The sequence below is a fragment of the Callospermophilus lateralis genome, chromosome 11 (assembly GCF_048772815.1).
Source record: "Callospermophilus lateralis isolate mCalLat2 chromosome 11, mCalLat2.hap1, whole genome shotgun sequence".
In the NCBI taxonomy this organism is placed as follows: domain Eukaryota; kingdom Metazoa; phylum Chordata; class Mammalia; order Rodentia; family Sciuridae; genus Callospermophilus; species Callospermophilus lateralis.
The window spans coordinates 42,043,282-42,064,769 of NC_135315.1; the positions used below are offsets into that span (position 1 = coordinate 42,043,282).

Below are 21,488 nucleotides of genomic sequence, written 5' to 3' on the forward strand. Positions count from 1 at the left end.
TAAAAGAAAGAAGAATCCCAGCTAGGCTACTCCCTTCATTGCCCTGGCTTAGGTTGGGGAATAATTGCAAGGCTTTTCCTGATGAGCATCTTCCTTAGGGCTATGGTGACAAACACATCACATTATATGACATCCGGGCAGAACTGAGCTGTCGGTACAAGGACCTCCGAACAGCCTACCGCTCTCCCAACACCGAAGAGATCTTTAATATGTTAACCAAAGAAACTCCAGAGACTTTCTACATTGGTAAGTTCTGGGTATATTTTTTGTTGGGGAGGAGGATACGGTGGAGAATGAAAGAACACTTACAGTATACATCAAACCAAGCAGTGAAAGCAGTGGTTCCATTAGAACAAGGCAGATCTATACTATAGGTGGGGAATACCAGAAAATCTTTTAAAATAAAAGAAAGTAGGAGCCCGGGAGTGGTTACGCATGCCTGTAATCCCAGTGGCTCAGGTGGCTGAGACAGGAGAATCTCAAGTTCAGAGCCAGCCTCAGCAAAAACAAGGCGCTAGGGATGTGGCTCAGGGGTTGAGTACCCCTGGATTCAATCCCCAGAACCCCTTGCTCCTGCCCCCCACCCCACCGCCAAAAAGAATGTAAGGGTTTGGGGCTGGGATCGTGGCTTAACGGTAGAGCCCTCATTTAGTACGTGCAAAGCCCTGGGTTCAATCCTCGGCACCACATAAAAATAAATAAATAAAATAAAGGTATTGTGTTCAACTACAACTGAAAAATAAATATTAAAAAAATAATAATAGGGCTGGGGATGTGGCTTAAGCGGTAGCGCGCTCACCTGGCATGTGTGCGGCCCGGATTCGATCCTCAGCACCACATACCAACAAAGATGTTGTGTCTGCCAAAAACTAAAAAATAAATATTAAAAAATTCTCTCTCAAAAGAAAAAAAAAATCTCTCTCTCTCTTTAAAAAAAAAAATAATAATAATAATAATAATAATAATGCAAGAGTCTGACATGGTGGCACACACCTATAGTCCCAGCTATTCAGGAGGCAAAAAACTGCAAGTTCAAAGCCAGCCTCAGCAACTTGTCAAAACCCTGTCTAAAAATAAAAAATAAAAAGAATGTAGTTCAGTGGTAGACTACCCCAGGGTTCAATCCCAATATGGCAAAAGAAAAAAGGAAAAAAAGTTCTGTCACTAAAAGGTTGGTGGGAAGGAGTCACCTCTCCTGTTTTTACAGTCTATTACCTGCTCTCTCCTTTGCCTCCAGGAAAGCTCATTATCTGCAGCGTCACTGGCATTGCTCACAGGCGTCCACAGGGTGAAAGCTATGACCAGGCAATCCGCAATGATGAGACGGGGCTGTGGCAGTGCCCCTTCTGTCAGCAAGACAATTTCCCTGAACTAAGTGAGGTATAAACTGCATTGTTATCATAATTGTAATCACTGGGCTTCTTTAATTGCATGGCTTGATCTACAAAGGAATCAAAAATGGTATTTTAGATCATGTTTTTACCAAACAAGTACACAAAAAAGAAAGCAGGGGTAGAGTATATACAGGTGTTTAACATGAAGTCCCTCTATATGCTTCTGAGCTATATGTTTTCCTTTATTCTGGAGCAGTCACCTAACCCTTAACTCTTGTCTCATTCTCTGATCAGCTCATTCCACCCTATTATGGAAGTAAGGATTTGCATTTCTTGCCTATACGGTAGTCTTAGCATCCCCATACTTTCTTGTTAGAAGGTATCTGTAGGGCTGGGAATGTGGCTCAAGTGGTAGCGCGCTTGCTTGGCATGCGTGGGTCCCGGGTTCGATCCTCAGCACCATAAACAAACAAAGATGTTGTTTCTGCCAAAAATAAAAAATATATATTAAAAATTCTCTCTTTCTCTTTAAGAAAAAACGAAGAAGGAAGTATCTGTAAAAACTGGGTGTGATGGAATGTGTCTGTAATCCCAGCAACTTAGGAGACTGAAGCTGGAGAATCATAAGTTCAAGTCTAGCATGGGCCTAACCCTTTCTCAAAGTAAAAAATGAAGCGTGCTGGGGATCAATTGCCAGTACTACAAGAAAAGAGAAATCTATAGTTTCTCTTAAATATTTATATTATCCATAGGTTCAGTTTTTATATTCTCAACATTTTTAACTTTTCCCCATATTCTTCTAGGCAACATCTGCCTTTCTGATGTCATTAAAACCACCCAAAGTCTTTTTGGGGCCTTCATATACTATTAGGCAGATTTTCTCAATTTTACCCAATAGAAGAAGCTGATATGATTTATCCAAGGGACAACTAAAAGATGTCTCGTTCACTTAGTGAATTGTTCTGAAAAGTCTGACACAGACAATTCTGATGCTTGCTAGGGCAAAACACAACAAAAGTGGCGTTGGTTGGAGCTAGAGGGTTGTAGGTTAGAGAAGCATGGCCCATGGTACCAAGCATCAGCTATGAGTCAAAGAATGCTATAGATGTTACAGTTGTATCCTAGCAGGTGACCGAGTCATGTTTTCAGACTGGTGCCAGACCTCAGTTGGTAAAATAAATTATAGCACTCCTGAGTGCTCTTTTCTGAACATGTGAATCTTAATAATGAACCTTCTCTCCTTGTGCTCTCTTCAGGTCTGGAACCATTTTGATAGCGGGTCATGCCCGGGCCAGGCCATTGGTGTCAAAACCCGGCTAGACAATGGTGTCACTGGCTTCATCCCCACCAAATTTCTTAGTGACAAAGTGGTAAAGCGGCCAGAGGAGCGAGTGAAGGTAAATGATTGGCCTAGGGATATAGGACAGTTTTTAGCCACCCCAGTTAGACTTACTTTGGGCTATCCCCACTAGAAGTTAAGCTCTGTTCCCAGTGGCTATTGGTGGAGAGAGTGTCAGGGAGGATTTATAACTAGCTTGCAGAAACCAGGGTGAGAAGCATTTGAATGAGTAGCAGCTTTTGTTCACTGCTTTTGTGCAATTCTGCCAGTTGTCAGCCCTTTCAGAGAGTGTTCTTTTCCATTGTGGGAAACTGCAGCTTAGGCAGAGAACAGAAAACAGGGCCCAGCATCATGTGCTGCAAAATAGGAAGTCTCTGCCTGTTTCTCCAAAACCAGGCAATACTTCTCTGGGAGATGGAAAAGGAAGTGTGGCATAACCCATGTGCAGAGCACTTCTGGGGTTTCACAGCAGAACCAGAGAACACAGAAGAAAATTTCAAATGGTTTCTGCCCAAGATGATTGGAAGTAAATTTCTAAGTTCTTTAGGTCTTAGTATTATCCTGCCATAGCTACCATTTATTACATACCCACTAAACATCAGCATTCCACATTGGTGTTTGCTCTCTCTAGTCCTACAACCTGATGGGAATTTTTTTTCCCCCCAAAGAAATTCAGGTGTCTTTTCAAGGTCATCCAGTCAGTGACATAGGTAGGGCCAGATCTGCCTAGTTCTCCGGTTTTAAGTGTTATAAACCGGGAGATGTTTGGGCTCAGAAGGGCTAGGAAAAAACATTCCTAATAACAAATCTTAGAAGATTTTCAACATGAGGAGGGCCATGCAGAGTGGCTGATAATAGGGCTCACAGAAAATAGCTATTACTTTGCTTCCCCTCCAAAAGGACAAACCCTGGGAATAGTAACCAGCCAACTTCATGGAAAAAGGGAAGAGTACAAGTGACAGGATAGATTCCAGCAGGCTCCAGTTGTTTTTCCTGCCTAGAGTGGGAGGGGCCATTGCGGGCTTGGCCTGTAGGCTGCATAGCATGCTCATCCCCTGACTACTCCCCTGCCATTTAGTAGCAGGCTGTCTTTGAGCAGGTCCCACCTTCCTGCCTGGACTTTGGTTTTCTCATATGTGAAGTAGGGCATAGGGCCAGATAATCTTTGTCCCTTCCAGCTCACATATTCTGTGGATGTAGGTGGGAATGACTGTTCACTGCCGCATCATGAAGATTGACATTGAGAAGTTTAGTGCAGACTTGACCTGCCGTACCTCGGACCTTGTGGACAGGAACAATGAATGGAAACTGCCCAAGGACACTTACTATGACTTTGATGCTGAAGCAGCAGACCACAAGCAGGAGGAAGATATGAAACGGAAGCAGCAACGGACCAGTGAGTGTGCCTACCACCATACCCTGAGTCTTGGCAGCAATGCTGCTATAGGACTCAGGCCACAGGGTGCATGTATATCATTGTCCCAATAGGAGTGGGGTCTCAGCTTCAGGATACTGAGGTCTGGAGTCATCATGAAAAGGAGTCATGGGTAGGAATGGAATCCAGAGTCTCTTGGATCACATTTTGTTTGTAAAGGCTTGTAACTCTCAAAGCATCATTGTCTCAGAATCCCAGGAACCCAGGCTAACATGTCATTCATATTAGAGAATTCAGGCCCAGAAAGGGTGAAAGAGTTTCAGAATCCCATAGTGAGTCAGAATCCGGTGTGTCCCATTGCTGCTACCTCTTATCCCCATCACCTGATCTGTACTTGTCTCCTGCCCTTTCCAGCATATATCAAGCGAGTGATTGCACACCCATCCTTCCATAATATCAATTTCAAACAAGCAGAAAAGATGATGGAGACCATGGATCAGGGTGACGTGATCATCCGACCAAGCAGCAAGGGTGAGAACCATCTGACAGTGACCTGGAAAGTCAGTGACGGCATCTACCAGCATGTGGATGTGCGGGAGGAGGGCAAGGAAAATGCCTTCAGCCTTGGAGCTACTCTTTGGATCAATAGTGAGGTGAGAGCCACACCTGCCCACCTGCAAGCCCCATTCCTGGTTCTAGAAACAAGCCCTTCCTGGTTACTTTCACCTGATAGTTGTAACTTGGATGCATCGTACATAATTTAGCTGTAGAGCAGCAAAACAGGAGGTGTTTGGTAGAATGAATCGTTTTATTGTTTTTTATATATTTTTCCCTTCCTTCCTATCCTCCACATTGTAGAATAAACTACTTGGAGAGAGCCAGTGAGGAAGCAGAGATAACAATACATGTACACATACACATACCATATTTCTTGTTCCTATGCTTAGGAAGGGAAATCTAGTGATGTTCCCTGTTTTTTCAGTCAGGACCTAAAGGACATAATGCCCCGTAAGCCAGTGTGTCTGGACATGATTCAAAACTATGGGTCAGTCAAGGGGACCTTGTAGTGAAGTGAGGCTTCAGCAGGACCAGAAAGCCCACCACCTGCCATGGTTTTTATTTAGGGTGAATTTGATAAAAGGCCAGGAGTCTCACCTCTGAATGTGACATGTGGGACCTTTATCTTCTTCCCTCAGGAATTTGAAGACTTGGATGAGATTGTTGCCCGCTATGTCCAACCCATGGCATCCTTTGCCCGGGACCTTCTTAACCACAAGTATTATCAGGATTGCAGTGGTGGGGACCGCAAGGTGAGCCCAGGGCCTCTGAGGGATGGCACCTTACAGGCTCTTAAGGATGTATGCTTTCCCTTCAGTGTAGGGGATGCTCAGGTGGTGAAGGAAGTGAACATATATATGCACCAGACATTTTGTACCAAGCATGCTGCTGTCCCAACCTCTCCCCCTCATTTTACCCCCAGAAATTAGAGGAGCTGCTCATCAAAACTAAGAAGGAGAAGCCCACCTTCATCCCTTATTTCATCTGTGCCTGCAAGGAACTGCCCGGCAAGTTCCTCCTGGGATACCAGCCCCGGGGTAAACCCAGGTGAGCACTGGTGCTGAGGAGGTGCTGCCACTGGGGTCCACAGACAGGCTAGAAGGGAGTTGTATCCCACTGGTTCTGCCTGCCTTTCTCCTCTTATTTGTTCAGAAAGGAGGTGGAGGTTGGAGGTGGGGAGTAAGGGTGATGATTTAGAGACAAAAAAAAAAAGGAGACCAAAAAAAAAAAAAAAAAGACCTGAGAAAGACATATTCATCAGCACTGAAAAAGCAGTTTCTTTCACCTCACTTCCTTGCCGAAGAGCGATGGGCAACACCAGGCACTCTCTGACCTGACTGGCAAGACTGGAGTAGCACAGTGGTCTCCTCTATCCCTGCTTTACCCTCCCTGGGGATGTCAGTATACAGCACTTGGTGCTGCAGTATGTTGACTCTTTCTTGTGCCCACACTGAAGGTGTGGGTCAGGAGCATTTCTGCGTCTCCTGCTGTGCTCCCATCTATACATGACTGGCAGGCTGCCTTCCTCAAGGCATCCTTTACTACTGTGTCCCTCTAGCTCTCTTTGAACCTGAAGGATAAATGGTTTCTTTAGTCTGCTTTATTTAGTCTGTTGCACATGCTGGTGAGCACACCAGCCTTCTCTACACAGGCCCTGCCCCATCCTCCCCTTGGCTCTCCACCCAGATATGGACATTTCTACTCTTATGCCCTTACTGACCACATGTGATGCACTGCTTTGACTGTATTAGTGGGTCTTGTTGGCCAAGTGATAAAGAGCCCTACATTCTAGGCCCTGCATTTGGACATATCCAGAGTGTCGTGCTCCTTTTCTGAGAAGCCATTTCTGATTTCACCAACATGCCTCCAGAAGATAGCGGGCAGGGCTCTGGAACTAAAACTGTTCATGAAGAACAGTTGAACAACTGGAGACATATATCTAGAAACAGATTTGGTGTGATAGCTTCCTGTGGACTCCTTGCACATTCTCCTTATATGACAGAGTTCACACTTGGAGAAGATTTAGTAAGCAGATTTCAACTGAGTTAAGTGAGAACTTTGCCACACTAAGCATTGTCTTTGGGCGGTTGAGAAATTCTCCTTGACCGAGTATAACCTGTGTTTGGTGTTGTGGTAAGCTCATTTAGTCCTTAGACCCACCCTGTGGATTTCAGTGCTGTTGTCTTCATTTTATAAATGAAGTAGAAACTCAGGTTTAGTACCTTGGTACAGCATCACTTAGGTAACAAGTGGCAAAGTTCAAGTCAGAACTAGAATTGGGTCTGAACCCGAAGTCCCTCCTTTTCTCTTCCCCCGCCCCCAGTACTGAAAATTCAACCCAGGGGCACTCTACCACTGAGCTACATCTCCAATCCTTTCCAGCCCTTTCATTTTTTATATTAAGATACAGTGTCATTACATTGCCCAGACTGACCTTAAACCTGGAATCTTCTTGCCTCGGCCTCCCAACCAAAGCCCTTCCTCTTAACCACTTTGCTGTTCTTGGAAGTATCTGATAAGGGAAGATTAACCACTTTCCAGGAGCACTACAGAAATACCCACACTTTGGTACCCAGGAAAGCCCCATCTGCCTAACATTCTGTGACCTCGGTCTCACCCTTACCTTCGCACTGCAGCCCGTATGTCATTCCTCCATTAAACTTTCCTTCACAGCCTATATGCAGCACACAGGGGCTGCTGACTCCTTGGCCTTGACTGCACCCTGCTATGTGTAGCTCCCCTCGCAGGATCAGGATCAGGCTTTGTCATCTCTCCTTTCCCCCAGCACTCATTCTGGCTACTTCACATGGTGGACATCTGTTCTGGTCATTCTCTCATAGAGGGCTGCAAGTGGAATCTGATATATGTTTCCATCTAAAACCCCAGGATAGAGTATGTAACGGTGACTCCTGAAGGATTCCGATACCGAGGCCAAATTTTCCCAACTGTAAATGGGCTCTTCAGATGGTTTAAGGATCATTACCAGGATCCTGTGCCAGGTGAGTTCTGGTGTCTCCTGACTTATAGGGTATAGTTGGAGGAACATGACTCAAGTGATCACTGGCCTCTAGGGGAGAGGGGAAGGGTAGGCTGTCATTGCAGCTGGGAGCAGGAATGATATAACCGCAAGAAGGTTCTCCAATGGGCCTGTGCAATTTCCCCTTCACCTGTCTTAATACCTCTTCTAGCCCCTGAATTAGGAAGCCAGAAATAGGTTTCTGGATGGACATAACTAACAATAGCCATTTCCTTACAGGCATTACCCCCAGTAGCAGCAGCAGAACAAGGACACCTGCCTCTATCAATGCTACTCCTGCCAACATCAACCTTGCAGGTGAGGCACTCAGGCCTGGGTTTATGGAAGGGCTGGAACCAGAGGAACTTTCACTTTTTACATGCCATTCTCGTCTTTATGTGCTTACAGATCTGACACGGGCTGTGAATGCCCTACCCCAGAACATGACTTCGCAGATGTTCAGTGCCATTGCTGCTGTCACAGGCCAGGGACAGAACCCTAATGCCACCCCAGCCCAGTGGGCCTCCAGCCAGTATGGCTATGGAGGCAGTGGAGGGGGCAGCAGCGCTTACCATGTACGTGGCTTGAGGAGGGGTTATCTGTATGGTGTGGGGAATAGCAAGAGGGAACAGAAATCTTTTACCAACCCAAGTCCTATAGACACCACTGGCTGTGCCCACCACAAAGGGCTTCATATGCAGAGATGGCTTCCTTAACCTTAGGAACCATACCAACAGGTATTCCTTTTCCCTAGCCTACTTGATTGGAAAGGGAATAGAGGGGACCTGGCCTTTCAACTGGGTCCTTTGAGATCTTGGAGGAACTCTCAAGCAACTAGAATCCTAAGGCCTTCAAAACCAGTGGGCCTCATGTGCCATTGTCAACCCTCTTGCCTCCTTCTGCTTCTTGGAATCACATGCTGCTCAGGGTTGGGTCGCCTGGGAAGCTCTATTTTGAGCCCATCCTTTTAGTTTGCCAGAAGTTCACAGTGACCAAACAGGCCCAGAGCCCATCCCCACTTACTGGTCCACATCTTTCCAGGTATTCCCAACACCAGCTCAACAGCCAGTGGCCACACCACTAATGACCCCCAGCTACTCCTACACAACCCCGAGCCAGCCCATCACCACACCGCAATACCACCAGCTCCAGGCCAGCACCACCCCACAGTCTGCCCAGCCCCAGCCCCAGCCCTCTTCGAGCTCCAGGCAACGGCAGCAACAGCCAAAGTAAGTATAAGGTGGAGGCACAGGGCAGGTTATTAGAAGGGACAGATGTTGTCTTGAGTTGTGGGCTTAAAGTCCCTTCTTTCCATCTCCCAGGTCCAACAGCCATGCAGCTATCGACTGGGGGAAGATGGCAGAACAGTGGCTACAGGAGAAGGAGGCAGAACGGCGGAAACAGAAGCAGCGGTTGACACCTCGACCCTCCCCAAGCCCCATGATCGAAAGCACCCCCATGTCCATTGCTGGCGATGCCACCCCGCTCCTGGACGAGATGGATCGGTAGGGGGCCTGCTCTCCAGACTCTGGTTACCTCTGAGGCTTTGAGGGCCTGGTCGCCCACTGCCTCACTCCCTGCCCATCCTTTTCTGTCCATAAAATGGCGTTAAATGACATTTTCTTTGGTTGTTAGCCTGGACAGGTAACAGGCTAAATGTCCTTGTGAGCTTGAGCTCAGTATACGCCAGGCAGCAATTCACCCACTCCAGACCCTCATTAACCACCTGTCCTAGGACCAGGCTGGGAGGAGGGTATGGTGGGAGGAGAGGGGAAGATGAGGATGAGAGTGAGCAGTTTTGTATTCTACTCCCTACAAGCCATTTTGAGCTTCTGCCCTCACCTGACTTTGGGCTATGATAGGGTACCAAGCTCAGCATGTGTGTCTCCCCCAGCTCTTGTGGGGAGAGGGATGCTATTTATTCATTTTGGGCAGGAGGGAGAGGAGGTAAAGTATTTTTGATCCTGATATCAACATCTTTGTGGCTCTCAAAGCAGGATTGCAGGGGACATAAAGGGAGCAGTGTTAACCTGCTAGCCCCTGCCTGGCTGACCTTACCCGCCTGCTGCTGCCACATTTCCTGCCTGTCATTTGAATAAACAGTGTTTCTACACGGCACTTGCTGAACCCTCTCTCTCCAGCTCTCTGCTGTTCAAGGGGTGGCTTTCAAAGCAGTTTGGAGCTCCAAGGGCTCCCCTGACAACAACTCCTGATACATCTGAGAGGCAGTTTCATAGAAGAGCAGGTAGCCTGTTCAGTCTGCCTGAGGTCACATTCCTCCCCTGTTCTGAGCCCTGTAACCTATGCCATCCCTGCTCTCTTAAAACTGGCTTTGCTTTCTCTAAATCCTACCTCATCAGTCTGCTATAAGGACCAAGCTGGGGCAGTATGAACTGCTCAGCCCAGTGCCTGTCACCTCATAAATGTCAGTTTGCTGTTACTCCACTTGAACAGCTGCCTCACTGGGCCAGAGTCTTCTCTGGCTTATAGGTAAAAGGCCACAAGTAAATCTGAGTTTCTCAATTTGAGCCCGTGCAGCTCCCTCTATTCCACTTTCCTAACTAGGCCCTGGTCTCTGACAACCTCTAAGCAAGTCAGAGATTTCTGCCCCAATATGGGTCCCCAACTCATCTGTTTATAGTCACAAAGGCCTTGGAAGTAGGAGCTGGCACATTCCAGAAGAGGCCATTTCCCATCGTCCCCTCTCCCCCCTAATTGGGACCAGCCAGCCACTGACTCTTGTCCCTTCCTACAGTCCCACTGCCATTTTTGTTCTGTGCTCCTGATTGCCCTGTTTCTTCACAAGGGCTTCATCTTACAACTTTGAGTCAGTGCTAAGAGATGGAGGCTTTCCCCTCTCTCCCCGCTACTTGGGGGTTCAGCAGGAGTCAGAACGAGACCACTATTGCCCAGACTTGGTGAATTCTCTCTCTACTTTTCTTCATTCAAGATCATTGTGTGTGTAGGCAAGAGCCCCTGGAAGGGACTTGAGAACTCAAATCTTCATTCATCATAAAAGGTCTACATGGCTTTAGCAGGAGTAGGACCACAGCTAGGAAGTTCATGTCCTTGTGATACTATAAGCACCTTCCCCAGAACCACTTGAAGAGAAAAAGTCTAGGCATAATGGCAGAGCAGGTGAAAAGGTCAGTTTATTTGGGGTATTGCTGCATAGCGTTGCCTATCCCAGAATTGAGTTTCAAACACACCAGTCTCCCCAGGGCAGGAACCCAACCCTCCTACCCCCAACCCATCTAGATGCACTAGGTCCAAACTGGTCCTAGGATGTTAGGAAGAAAGAGTGCTATGCCCCTGCCTTTTCCTCCCACCCACCTCCCCATGAACTTCCTCATTGAAAGCCAGATTGCCCTTCAAAATCCCTGTAATCCCCAGCCCCTTCATTCTAGTACACCCAGGGCCCACCACCTCCCCCCAAAGTAGCCCTTTTAGAGGGAGAGAACAAGCAAGAGCGGGTCAGTGTCAGGCTTGATGGCATTTATTCTTCACCCTGGGCACCCTGGCCTCAACTGAGATTTGGGTTGGACACTGGGGGAGATTTCCTCTTGATCACTTTCCTGGTTGGTGAGGTCTTTCCCCTGTTTTTCTTGACATGGGCAATGCATTTCTCTCTCTTCCTGGGTGATGATGACTCTACGATGTCGTCACTGGAGGGCTCTTGCTGACCCCGGTCATTGTAACTATCCTCACTCTCCAGGTCTTCTGGGCTTTCTGGGCTGGACTCCGACATCCTGGCCAACATTCTTGGGCTTAATGTTCGGCTCAAGTCTGGAGGTGCAGACTCTGATTTCATTGGGCTTTTCTTCTTAGTCAATTTGCCCTTCTTGACTTTTTTCTTCAGCTTTGTCTTCTCATCTGTCATCTCCTCCTCCTTGTCTTTTTCCTTTTTCTTCTTTATCTTCTTGATCACCTTGATGTCCTGGTTCTTCCTTGTGGGGCTCTCAGAGCGCCAGATGGTGATGGGCGCTGCTGAGTCAGGGGTCCCAGTGACTGTGCTGGTGCATGGTTCAGTGGGCGCTGTGGCGGGTCCCACCTGAGTTGGGATGGGAGGCCTACTTTGATCCTCCTCTTCCTCTTCTTCATTTAGGTCATCTGCCCCACATTCATGGTGGATGGGATGGTGGATCACTGCTACAGAAACAGGCCTATAGCTTTTGCACCTGGAAAGAAGGGGACCAAAACAGAAGGTTGACAGGGAGGGGGTCAGTGCTCTCTGGAACCCTTTCCCCATTAGCCTGCCAGCACTCACCAGCCATACCAGAATCGTTCCACACATTCTTCCTCTGGGATGCACTCAAGGCAAGGGTTTTGAATGATGTTGAAGCCGGTTGACTCCACATCACGGGAGCAGGTTGGGCCCGTGTCTTGGGAGCTGCTGCTATTTGTCTTCTCTGAGCAGTCCTTCAGCCTGCCACACACAGGACTCTCAGCCTGACTCCCACACATCTCCACAACTCCCCAAGGGCCCAGAGGGACCAAGCTAGGGCATAGTGGGCTTCCTCCAGACTTGGCCCAGACTGCCAAAAGATCTCCCCATTACATTTGGAGCACAGCAAGTTTTATAAGCTAGGTCTGGGCTGGCAGCACACAAAGCTGAAGAGGGAAATCTAAGGCTAAAGTAGGGAGCCGCAATGAAAATTTGAACCTGGTTCTGCCATGATTCTCCTTCAAGAAGGGATCCTCACCTAGAATCACAGTCGCAGTGGCTGACAGCATGTACGTGTAGGTTGCGGTGGCCATAGTCAGAGAAGGGGTGGATGATGTGCCCAGCACACTGCTTGTGGTTCCAGCAGCAGCTGTCAGTCTCCTTGCCTTCACCTGAGAGAGGAGAGTTCTGGGTCACTCAGCACAAAATACACACTTCAGTCTAGAAGCCCTTACCAAACTTGCTTGTTTTCATCCACCACTCCCACCCTGAACTGTTTTACTTTGGTAGAGAGTCAATCCTTCAGCCTGCTCAGTAGTCACCACAGGCCCCAACACTGCCCTGTCCACCATCCACTACATGAAGCCCCTATAAACTCCCTGAAAAACGTGTGGTGCTACATCTGGTATGAAGGATGTCCTCCCCAGTCTCCCTTTCTGTTCTGTGACACCGTACTTCTTCCTTTTCCCCTCCTTCCATGGGAGCCCATCTACCCTCCAGGGCCCTCCCTAGCAATCCACAAGGTGCCAGATATTGCAAGGTCCTCTTGCTATGGCAGAATAGACCCTTGGCCGCAATCAGAACCCACAGCCATCACCTTAGTCCCTGTGCCTTCCTTGCCTAGGTCCAGACAGCCTCCACCTGACCCTCGTGATCTCTGACACACTCCAGTCCCAAGGCCTGCCATGGTGAGGCACAGAGGCCTGATAACTGCAGCATGGCCCTTGCCTGATCCTTCTACTCATCCCTCTCTTGTGGCCACTTCCCTCCCCAACCCGCTTCTTTTCTTCTGCCTCCTGATTTCTTACTGTATCTCCAGCATCCCACTCCATTCTTCTCTGTTACTCAAGTTCCCATTCTTCCTCCCCAGCCCCTAGAACCACAGAATTCTGAGCAACCCACCCTAGCCTTGCCTCTCCATCCTGTTAGTCATTACAGATGCCAAATCCCCCTTTCCTAGGGCACAGAGAGAAGGCGCTGGGGTGGGACCTGGGGCTGGGAAACATGCTGGAAACACTTCTTCCTCTGATGCTTAGTTATGGAGTTTCCCACTGCCTCCCCTTTGACACTGCCTAGGGCTCCAGTCCACCATTGGCTCTCCCCTTGGCCCTGTCTAAAAAATAAGCCATTCCATGTGGCTCCACATGTCACAGTTCAGAAGCCAAAGGTCTCCCCAACCTGACAGAGGACAAGGGACCTATTGTAGGTTCCTCTATAATGGGCTACAACCCATGTGGGTTCCATGGATGAATCTCAAGGCAGCACAGCAGGGGTCACTGTAGCTGGCTAGCCCCCATTAACAAGCCACAAGGATTGTGCCTTTATCCAGCTCTTAGAAAGGGTGGAACTGGGTGAGACCTTATGCAGGTCCCCACCAGGAATTCAGTAATTAACCCACACTAAGAGTATAGAAGTCCAAGTGGTCATAAAGTGCTTGAGATAAGACCATGGTAGTAAGCTTTTACCACATTCCTCTTTACTTCCCCCACACACACAAGGCTATGAGGCTCCCAGGTCCCCACCATTCCCCTGACCCACTTGGTGTCCTTCTTTGCTCCTCTTATACCCTTTTCTCTACCCTAGGAGATATTAAGGGAGATATAAATGACATGACCTTGAAACATCCCCTTTTCAGGTTTCTTTGGCACTGCTGAATTGGAACAAAGGAGAGCATAGTGGCACATGCCCTGCTTGAACTTGCAGTCAGACAAGCCTAAATTCAAGTGTGTCACTTACTAGCTGAGTAACCTAGGGCAAAACTTTACTTCTCTGAGTCTTTGTTTCCTTATTCACAAAAAGGGATTGTGGTAATACTTATTTGCAGGGTTATTGGGATAGGGGGATTCAATTCACATGTGTTAAAAATATTCCTGTACCATAACATGCTCTATACAGGAAAGGGGCCTCTTTGACATGGAATGAAGAATGGGCAGTTGGGTAACCCCATTAGGACCAAACACCTCCCTCCCTTCCTGCTTCAGGACCAACCACATCCTTCCCTCCACCAGCGTGTCATCTTTCCCAAGTGAGAGGTGGCAAAGACCCCTGGAGCCAAAGATCCCCTGAACCCACCTTCAGAAGATAAGGTAGATGCATCAGTGCTGGATGCTACACGAGCCAGCAGATGTCCTCTCTCCCAGCTGGGTAACCTGTTTATATCTGAGAGAGAACAGAGTGGCAGAAGCTACAACAGCCCCTTCCCCATACCATTCATCTATCAAACATTTCCTGAGAAGTTCTGGGTGTCAGGGCCCAGTTACATCCTGGAGATGCAGAGATTTAAAAGGGAAAAAAAAAAACAGTCCCAGCTCCAAGGGGCTGAGGAGTGGGGTGAGAAGAGAGATGTAGATAGAGCAGGGAGCACAGAACAAGGGCTACCTGAGGAAATTATTAGGAATGGGCTGGGGTCTAGGCAAGGAGGGGCAGCTCCAGAACTTTTCTCAAGAGTGTGGAGCCTGGTCAGAGGATGTCCCTGGGCAGACCTCCAACTTTTGTAGTGCTGGGAGTAGAACCCAGCGCCTCATGCATGCTAGACACTGAGCTTCACCCTCAACTGCAGTTTTGTCCTTTGAGGTACTAAATTGGAGCCCTGCTTAAGGAAAAGAAGCTGATTGCTTAGGGTCTTCAACAAGTCTTCAGTGGCACTTAGTCATCCTTCTATAGGTCCCTGGTCAGCTCCTGTTTGCCACAAAGTACTGAGAATTTATTTATTTTTATTATTATCTTTTTAATTTTAGTTGTAATGGACACAGTACCTTTATTTGGTTTTATGTGGTGTCAGGTATAGAGTGGCAGCAGCTACAACAGCCCCCTCCCCATGCCATTCATCTATCAAACATTTCCTGAAAAGTTCTGAAAACATGGTAGGCAAGTGCTCTACCACTGAGCCACAACCCCAGCCCCCAAAATACTCAGAATTTATTAAAAGGATAGAATGAATAAATTCAGGCACTTATTTCAAAATCTTGTACTACTACTATTCCTCTCAAGCAGATAATTTCACAATCCCTTTCTGTGACTGCTTCTACCCCCATCAATTCTTCCTGCCCAAACATCTATAACCTAGGTCTTCTGAGCCAGAACATCACTTTTCTTTACTGGCTTTTATTTTCCCCCCTTGCAAACTATGATCATCTTTAAATAAAACATTCTACCAACCCGGTTTCTCCTACCCCTGTATATTCCCCCATTTCCTTTTTTTTTTTAAATACATTTTTTAGTTGTAGCTGAACACAATAAACTTTATTTTATTTCTATGTGGTGCTGAGTATTGAACCCAGTGCCTTACATGTGCTAGACAAGCGCTCTACCACTGATCTACAACCCTAGTGCTCCCCCTTTTCCTTTTCAACTTAAGTTTATTTGTACATTCATTAAACAGACCTGTATTGCATAGCTCCAATAGGCACCAGGCACAGGCCCTACCTTCAGGGAGCTCAATGACTTCTTTTTCTTCCAATTAAGCCACCTACAACATGACAGTCATCTGCCCCTTTATCAGAATAGCCTAGGCAAAGGTCACCGGCAGTTTTCTAGTAGAAGAGCCCACTGGCCTTATTCTCACTTGACCCAATCAATCTCTGCAAACATTGTTCCTTAGGTTTCCATGACAGATCCCTTTTACCTTTTCTCTTTGTTCAACTAACTCTTCAGTTCATGCCTCCCATGCTGTCTTCTCTTCCTCTGCTATACCCATTATATTGGTGATTACCAGGTTCTGTCTTTGGCTACTTCCTCAGAAGAGTCTAGAAGTCCATCTTAGAAAATGTCATTCACTTCTGATTTCAACATTCACCAAAAAATAAATCTGGGTCTCTAATTTAGACCTGTCTCTCTTTCCTTTCTCTCTCTCTCTCTTTTTTTTTTTTTTTTTTTTTTTTTTTTTTCTGGTGGTACTGGGTCAAACCCAGAGCTTCCCACATGCCAAGCAAGTGTTTTCCATTGAGTTACACCCCCAACCCCAGGCTGCTTTCCTGAGCATGCACAACCAATATTCTCTTGGATGTTCCCAAAATATCTTTGTAACAGGGTCTCACTAAATTTCCAAAGCTGGCATTGAATTTGCAATCCCCCTGCCTGAGCCTTCTGAGTCACTGGGATTATAGGTATGGACCATCAGGCACACCTCTCCAAAATATCTTAAAACTCAGCTGGGTATGGTGGCATTAGCCTGTAATCCCAGTGACTCAGGAAGCTGAGACAGGAGGATTGCAAGTTCAAAACTGGCCTCAGTAACTTGAGAGGCCCTAAGCAATTTACTGAGACCCTGTCTTAAAATAAAAAAATAAAGCCAAGCTTAGTGGTACATGCCTGTAATCCCAGCAACTTGGGAAGCTGAGGCCTCAGGATCAAAAATTAGAGGCCAGCCTCAAAAATGTATTGATGCCCTAAGCAACTTAGCAAGACCCTGTCTCAAAAAATAAAAAGGCTGGGGGGCTGGGGATATAGCTCAGTTGGTAGAGAGTTGGTGGAGTGCTTGTCTTGCATGTGTGAGGCCTGGGTTCAATCCCCAGCACCACACAAAAAGGGGGGTGTGCTTGGAATGTAGCTCAGTAGTAAAGTAACCCTGTATGTTCAATCCCCCTACAAAAAAAAAAAAATATATATATATATATCTCCAAGAAACACCTGCTCATCTTGAGAAGGAAAATGCTATCCAAAAAGAATTGGTCACATATGTCTTTTGCCCCTTTAACCTACTATCATAATACCTTCAACTTGTGACATTCGTGTATTTGCTACTTGAAAACAAGGCCCATATTTCATCTGCCACAGAGCCATGGAAAGTGCTTAGAGAATGTTAGTTTAAGCCAGACCCAATGACACATACCTATAATCCAGATTCAAGTTCAAAGCCAGCCTCAGCAATTTACCGAGGCGCCTTAATAAATTAATATTGAGACCCTGTCTCAAAAATATGTGTGTGAATATGTGTGTGTATGTGTGTAGCTGGGATGTGACTCAGTGGTTAAATGACCCTGAGTTCAATCTCCAATACCAAAAAAGAAAATGATACTTGAATGAATACGTGAGAGAATAGGAAAAACCCATTTTGGAGCCACAAAGAGGATTGGAGATGCTGTCCATGGGGAAGGAGGTGCTGGACATCAAACCTGGGGCCTCACACATACTAGGCAAGCACTCTACCACTAAGCGTCATCCCCAAACGCACTGGGGGCTTTTCTGGAGGAAGATACTTTACTCAGGATGCACACCTTCACAATGACAAGTTCTTAGCTGGGCTGTATGTATGTGTGTACACCCAGGTCTCCTAGGAAATGCCTCCCCCGTTGTGTGTGTGTGTGTGTGTGTTACTGGGGATCAAACCCAGGGGCCAGGGGCACTCTACCACTAAATTACATCCTCACCCCTTTTATTTTTTATTTTGAGGCAGGGTCTAAGTTACTGAGGCTGGCCTGGTACTTGTGATCCTTCTGCCTGGGTCTCCCAAGTCACTAGGATTATAAGCATGTGCCACTGCACACAGCTTTTAAAATATGCCCTTAAAGTCTTGCCAACTCCTGAAGCTGAGGCAGAAAGATTACAAGTTTGAAGCCCAAATTAGTGAGACCCTGTCTCAAAAAATTAAAGGGCTAGGGGATGTGGCTCAGAAGTAGAATTCTTGCTGAGAATGCATAAGGCCCTGAGTTCAATTCTCAGCACTGCAAAAAAAAAAAAAAAAAAAAAAAGATGCCTTTGGAGACTGGGAATAATCAATAGTAGAGTGCTTGCCTAGCAATGCATAAGGTCCTGGATTTGATCCTCTGTATAGTGGGGGCAGGAACAGGAGCAGGGGAGACTTTGATTCTGAATTCTATGGATGAGGATACAGAGACTCAGAGATAAGTTAATAGTCACAAAAGATGTTAACAGAAGACAGCAGTAAGGTTCAAACCCAGTTCTTCCCAGCTACATAGCTTGCATTCTTTCAGTCCTGTCTACTTAACTGTTAGCTGGGCGAGACACAAACATGAACTCCACAGCCAAGTCTTTTTTTTTTTTTTTGAACCCAGGAGTGCTTAACCATTAAGCCACATTCCTAGCCCTTTTTATTTTTTATTTTGAGAGAAATAAAAAATAAACTTAGTGTCTCACTAAGTTGCTTAGGGCCTCAGTAAGTTGCTGAGGCTGGCTTTGAACTTATGATCCTCCTGCCTCAGCCTCTCAGGTCGCTGGGATTATAGGCATATGCCATGGCACTCAGCCATAGCTGATTCTTAAAACCGGTTCAGCTCCTTATCCAAAATCTGTTTTCACCTCCTACAACAGCTGCTTTTCAACTCCAACAATGCTAATTCCTCTCTTTAAGTCTAGATCAGGATCAAACTCTGCTCTAAACTTCACTGGACTTGCTCTATCCAGAATCATCATGAAAGAACCTGTTTATTCTCCACTAACTCCCTGCAACAAGCCCTGATAACTATCACTTGTTTCTGGAAGGGGTGAAGGCCAAAGTGGAGAGGAATTAAGTAACTCAGATTTGAGAAAGGCAATCTGCCCTTTTCTCCCCTTTCCCCACACTGGGCAGAACCCAGGGGCACTCTACCACTGAGCAATATCCCTAGACCTTTTTTATTTTGATACAAGTTCTCGCTAAATTGCTCAGGCTGTCCTCACACTGCCTCAGCCTCTCAAACAGCCAGGATTGTAGGCAAGAGCCACTGGCGCCTGGCTGCTCTTTTTTTATGGCGGTGCTGGAGTTGGTACTCAGAGTCTCCTGTACTACACTAGGCAAGCACTGCACCTTTGGGCTACACCCCCAGATCTGGGAACTGCTCTTTAGTCCCACAGAAAATAGAGGACAACTCCTACTGAAGCAGCAGTCCAGAGCTCCTGCAGCAGCTGGACCCTGTTCTAGACCCACAAAGAACCTCCTAAGGAATGAGGAGAGATGATAACTTGAAAGAAAAAGTGTTGCTATTGGTCTCTTCCTTGGTGGGGCATTAATCTGAATTAGAGGCCTAACTCAACTCACAGATGATGCTCATTTGTAAAGTATCCTCCTGGTCCTGGGGCCGAAGAGCTCCCCGACCTTAGAGGCACAAGGAATTGGCACCAGAGCAGCCGAAAGGGTAAGGGAGGGGGAGGGAGGAAGGAAGGAACAAGGAAAGGAGGGAAGAGGAGAAAACAAGGGAGGGACAGTACGCCCGGTCTCCTAGGAAATGCCTCCCGGCCCCGCCCCCATCTAGAGACAATTGTGATGTCACATGTGGAAGCCACAGACGCCTTCCCGCCTTTAAGGTCAATGGAACCGCTCGCCCCAGCTCCTGGGTGGGCAATGGACCTTGGCCTCCAGCTAAACCGAGCGCCTCAAGAGCGGCGGCCTGGGCCTGGGGTTTCAGTGCACCCGTACCTTCCGATCTTGGCTCCCGCCAATTCCGCTAGCAAGCCTCTAGGGCCTTAGGATCATTGGTTCACGGCTCGACGTGAGCCCGCCCCGACTCTAACTCCGCCCCAGTCCAGGCTTTGGCCCCGCCTCCCTCGTCAAGACCCAACCTCCGGTTCTACACCTTCTTAGGGTCCTCAAGCCAGCCCCTGAGGCACGTCCTGATCTTCTGCCCCGCACCTCCTTACCGCTGCTCTCGCTTTTGTCCCAGGCGTGGGTCTCGCAGCCAGTCTTTTCCTCAGTCCATCTTTCAATTGTCAGTGTCGTCCTGACCCACATCGCTCTCAGCTTGGTTCTTCCACGGGACTCTTGCTTGTGGAGTCCAACCTCGAACCTCAGCTTGGCGGAACCCTCTGTCCAGTCGTAAGCTCCAGTCTCAGCTTTGCCCCAGTTCAGGCCCTAACTCCGCCTCATGCTTGCCCAGTCCCCCCGCCCGCCTCCCCCCTCCCGGCCTTTGGCTGCGTTGTCTTCCCCGCCGGGGTCTAAGCGTCAGCCGCGTTCTTCATCCGGGGCCTCCGCTCCTCCCAGACACCTCTTTGTCACACCTTTAACGCCAGTTACCCACCCCCCAGCCAACCCTTTACCTCAGGCCTTTACCTTACAGGCCTAACTCTCAATCCCACCCCTAGCTTCTCCAGACCCAGACTTTAGCGCCGCCCGAGACCGTAGCCCCGCCCGAAGCCCAGCTCTTGGCCCCGACCCAGCCATTCTCGGAACCTCACTCTCCCGCCCCTCCCCGCCCCTGCGAACCCAGCCGCAGCCCCTAGCCCCGCCCCTGCCCGCCAGCCTCGGAGCACCCAGTTCTCCCCGCTGGCATCCTGGATTCTCCCGGGTCGCTCCGGCTCGGGCAGGAGGCAGGCTCTCCCTGCCGAAGAAGACTTTTGGAGGACATGATGGCTCCCATCCTCCCTATGGCAGCCGAGCCTCAGGGTCACTCAGCTCGGCCACCCCAGGTCCACCCCTGAACGTTTCCTCCATGCTGCGGTGGAGAACCAGGTCTTACCAAACTACCAATAAAGAGTTGGCTTGTATTCCAGTCTTTTCTGGTCCCGAGAATAGGACAGGCTGCATTCATGGTAACTTTAACCAAGTAACACATCCTTTATACATTACACCGTATACATGTTTATCACACACAGCAACTCAGAAAATGCACTCGCCACACACAAACCTTACACAACATGCACACACCCCTCATACATTGTACAGAACACGAAATTCCCCCCACCCCACACAGCATAAACAGCGCTGTGGTCCGGGCTTTGTGCAGAGTTAACAGACTTTGTGCAAGGCAAGGCTGAGGAGCCCAGTGTTGTATGAGAAAAACCAATTATAGTCCAGTGTGCAGATCAGAGTTGCCTCAGACATTCCACACGCCACACCTCCCAGTTTCTTCTGGCACCATCTTCCAGAGCCACAGTGTGCCTCAAAGGGCAGAGAGGATGGGAAAAGATGGCATTTAAACCTTTTCTCCCGGCCAGGGTCATCCTCCAGACCCAAGTCCTGATGGGGTAGGGAAGTTGCCCAAGTTCTCCTCACTGTAGTTCTAGAGTCTAGGACCAGCAGGGAAGGGGAAGCAGGAGGAAGGAGGTGTGTGAGAACAGCCAACCCTTTCTGGAGAGTGTAGCTGGGTGGAAATGGAATGAGACATGGAATGAAGTGAGCCCGTGCTGAATGGGAAACAGAATCTGTTTGAATCATCCTCTTTGGCCTTTCGGGATGACACTAGTCCTCATGTCCCCCTTTGTTGGCCTGGATATCTGAAATACTCTCAGCCAATCTGACTTGAGGTCAGATGTCAACAGAGAGCCAGGGT

At 47.9% G+C, this 21,488-nt stretch overlaps 2 protein-coding genes across 4 annotated transcripts in view; one reads left to right on the forward strand and one right to left on the reverse strand.

Moving 5' to 3' along the window:
• Supt6h (SPT6 homolog, histone chaperone and transcription elongation factor) overlaps positions 1-9,749 on the forward strand; it is a 33,756-nt gene extending 24,007 nt beyond the window's left edge. The window contains exons 26-37 of the mRNA XM_076869112.1: positions 99-246; positions 1,238-1,380; positions 2,591-2,731; positions 3,874-4,069; positions 4,463-4,701; positions 5,245-5,358; positions 5,529-5,653; positions 7,493-7,605; positions 7,863-7,940; positions 8,031-8,197; positions 8,664-8,851; positions 8,945-9,749. Of these exons, the coding sequence (XP_076725227.1) occupies positions 99-246; positions 1,238-1,380; positions 2,591-2,731; positions 3,874-4,069; positions 4,463-4,701; positions 5,245-5,358; positions 5,529-5,653; positions 7,493-7,605; positions 7,863-7,940; positions 8,031-8,197; positions 8,664-8,851; positions 8,945-9,131 (1,839 nt within the window). The 3' untranslated portion in view covers positions 9,132-9,749. The remainder of the gene's footprint in view (positions 1-98; positions 247-1,237; positions 1,381-2,590; positions 2,732-3,873; positions 4,070-4,462; positions 4,702-5,244; positions 5,359-5,528; positions 5,654-7,492; positions 7,606-7,862; positions 7,941-8,030; positions 8,198-8,663; positions 8,852-8,944) is intronic.
• A 1,000-nt stretch (positions 9,750-10,749) lies between these two features.
• On the reverse strand, positions 10,750-20,320 carry Proca1 (protein interacting with cyclin A1). Of its 3 annotated transcripts, none has more exons than XM_076869119.1 (5): positions 19,861-20,320; positions 14,359-14,445; positions 12,326-12,458; positions 11,890-12,048; positions 10,750-11,800 (listed from the first exon to the last, which is right to left on the reverse strand). In XM_076869119.1, the coding sequence occupies exons 1-5, from the start codon at positions 19,949-19,951 to the stop codon at positions 11,146-11,148; spliced, it is 1,125 nt and encodes a 374-aa protein (XP_076725234.1). In that variant the 5' UTR covers positions 19,952-20,320; the 3' UTR covers positions 10,750-11,145. The 3 variants fall into 3 exon arrangements, with proteins under 3 accessions (XP_076725234.1, XP_076725235.1, XP_076725236.1); XM_076869120.1 differs by lacking the exon at positions 19,861-20,320 and adding an exon at positions 19,262-19,365; XM_076869121.1 differs by lacking the exon at positions 11,890-12,048 and having other exon boundaries at positions 19,861-20,317.
• Between the last annotated feature and the right edge of the window lie 1,168 nt (positions 20,321-21,488).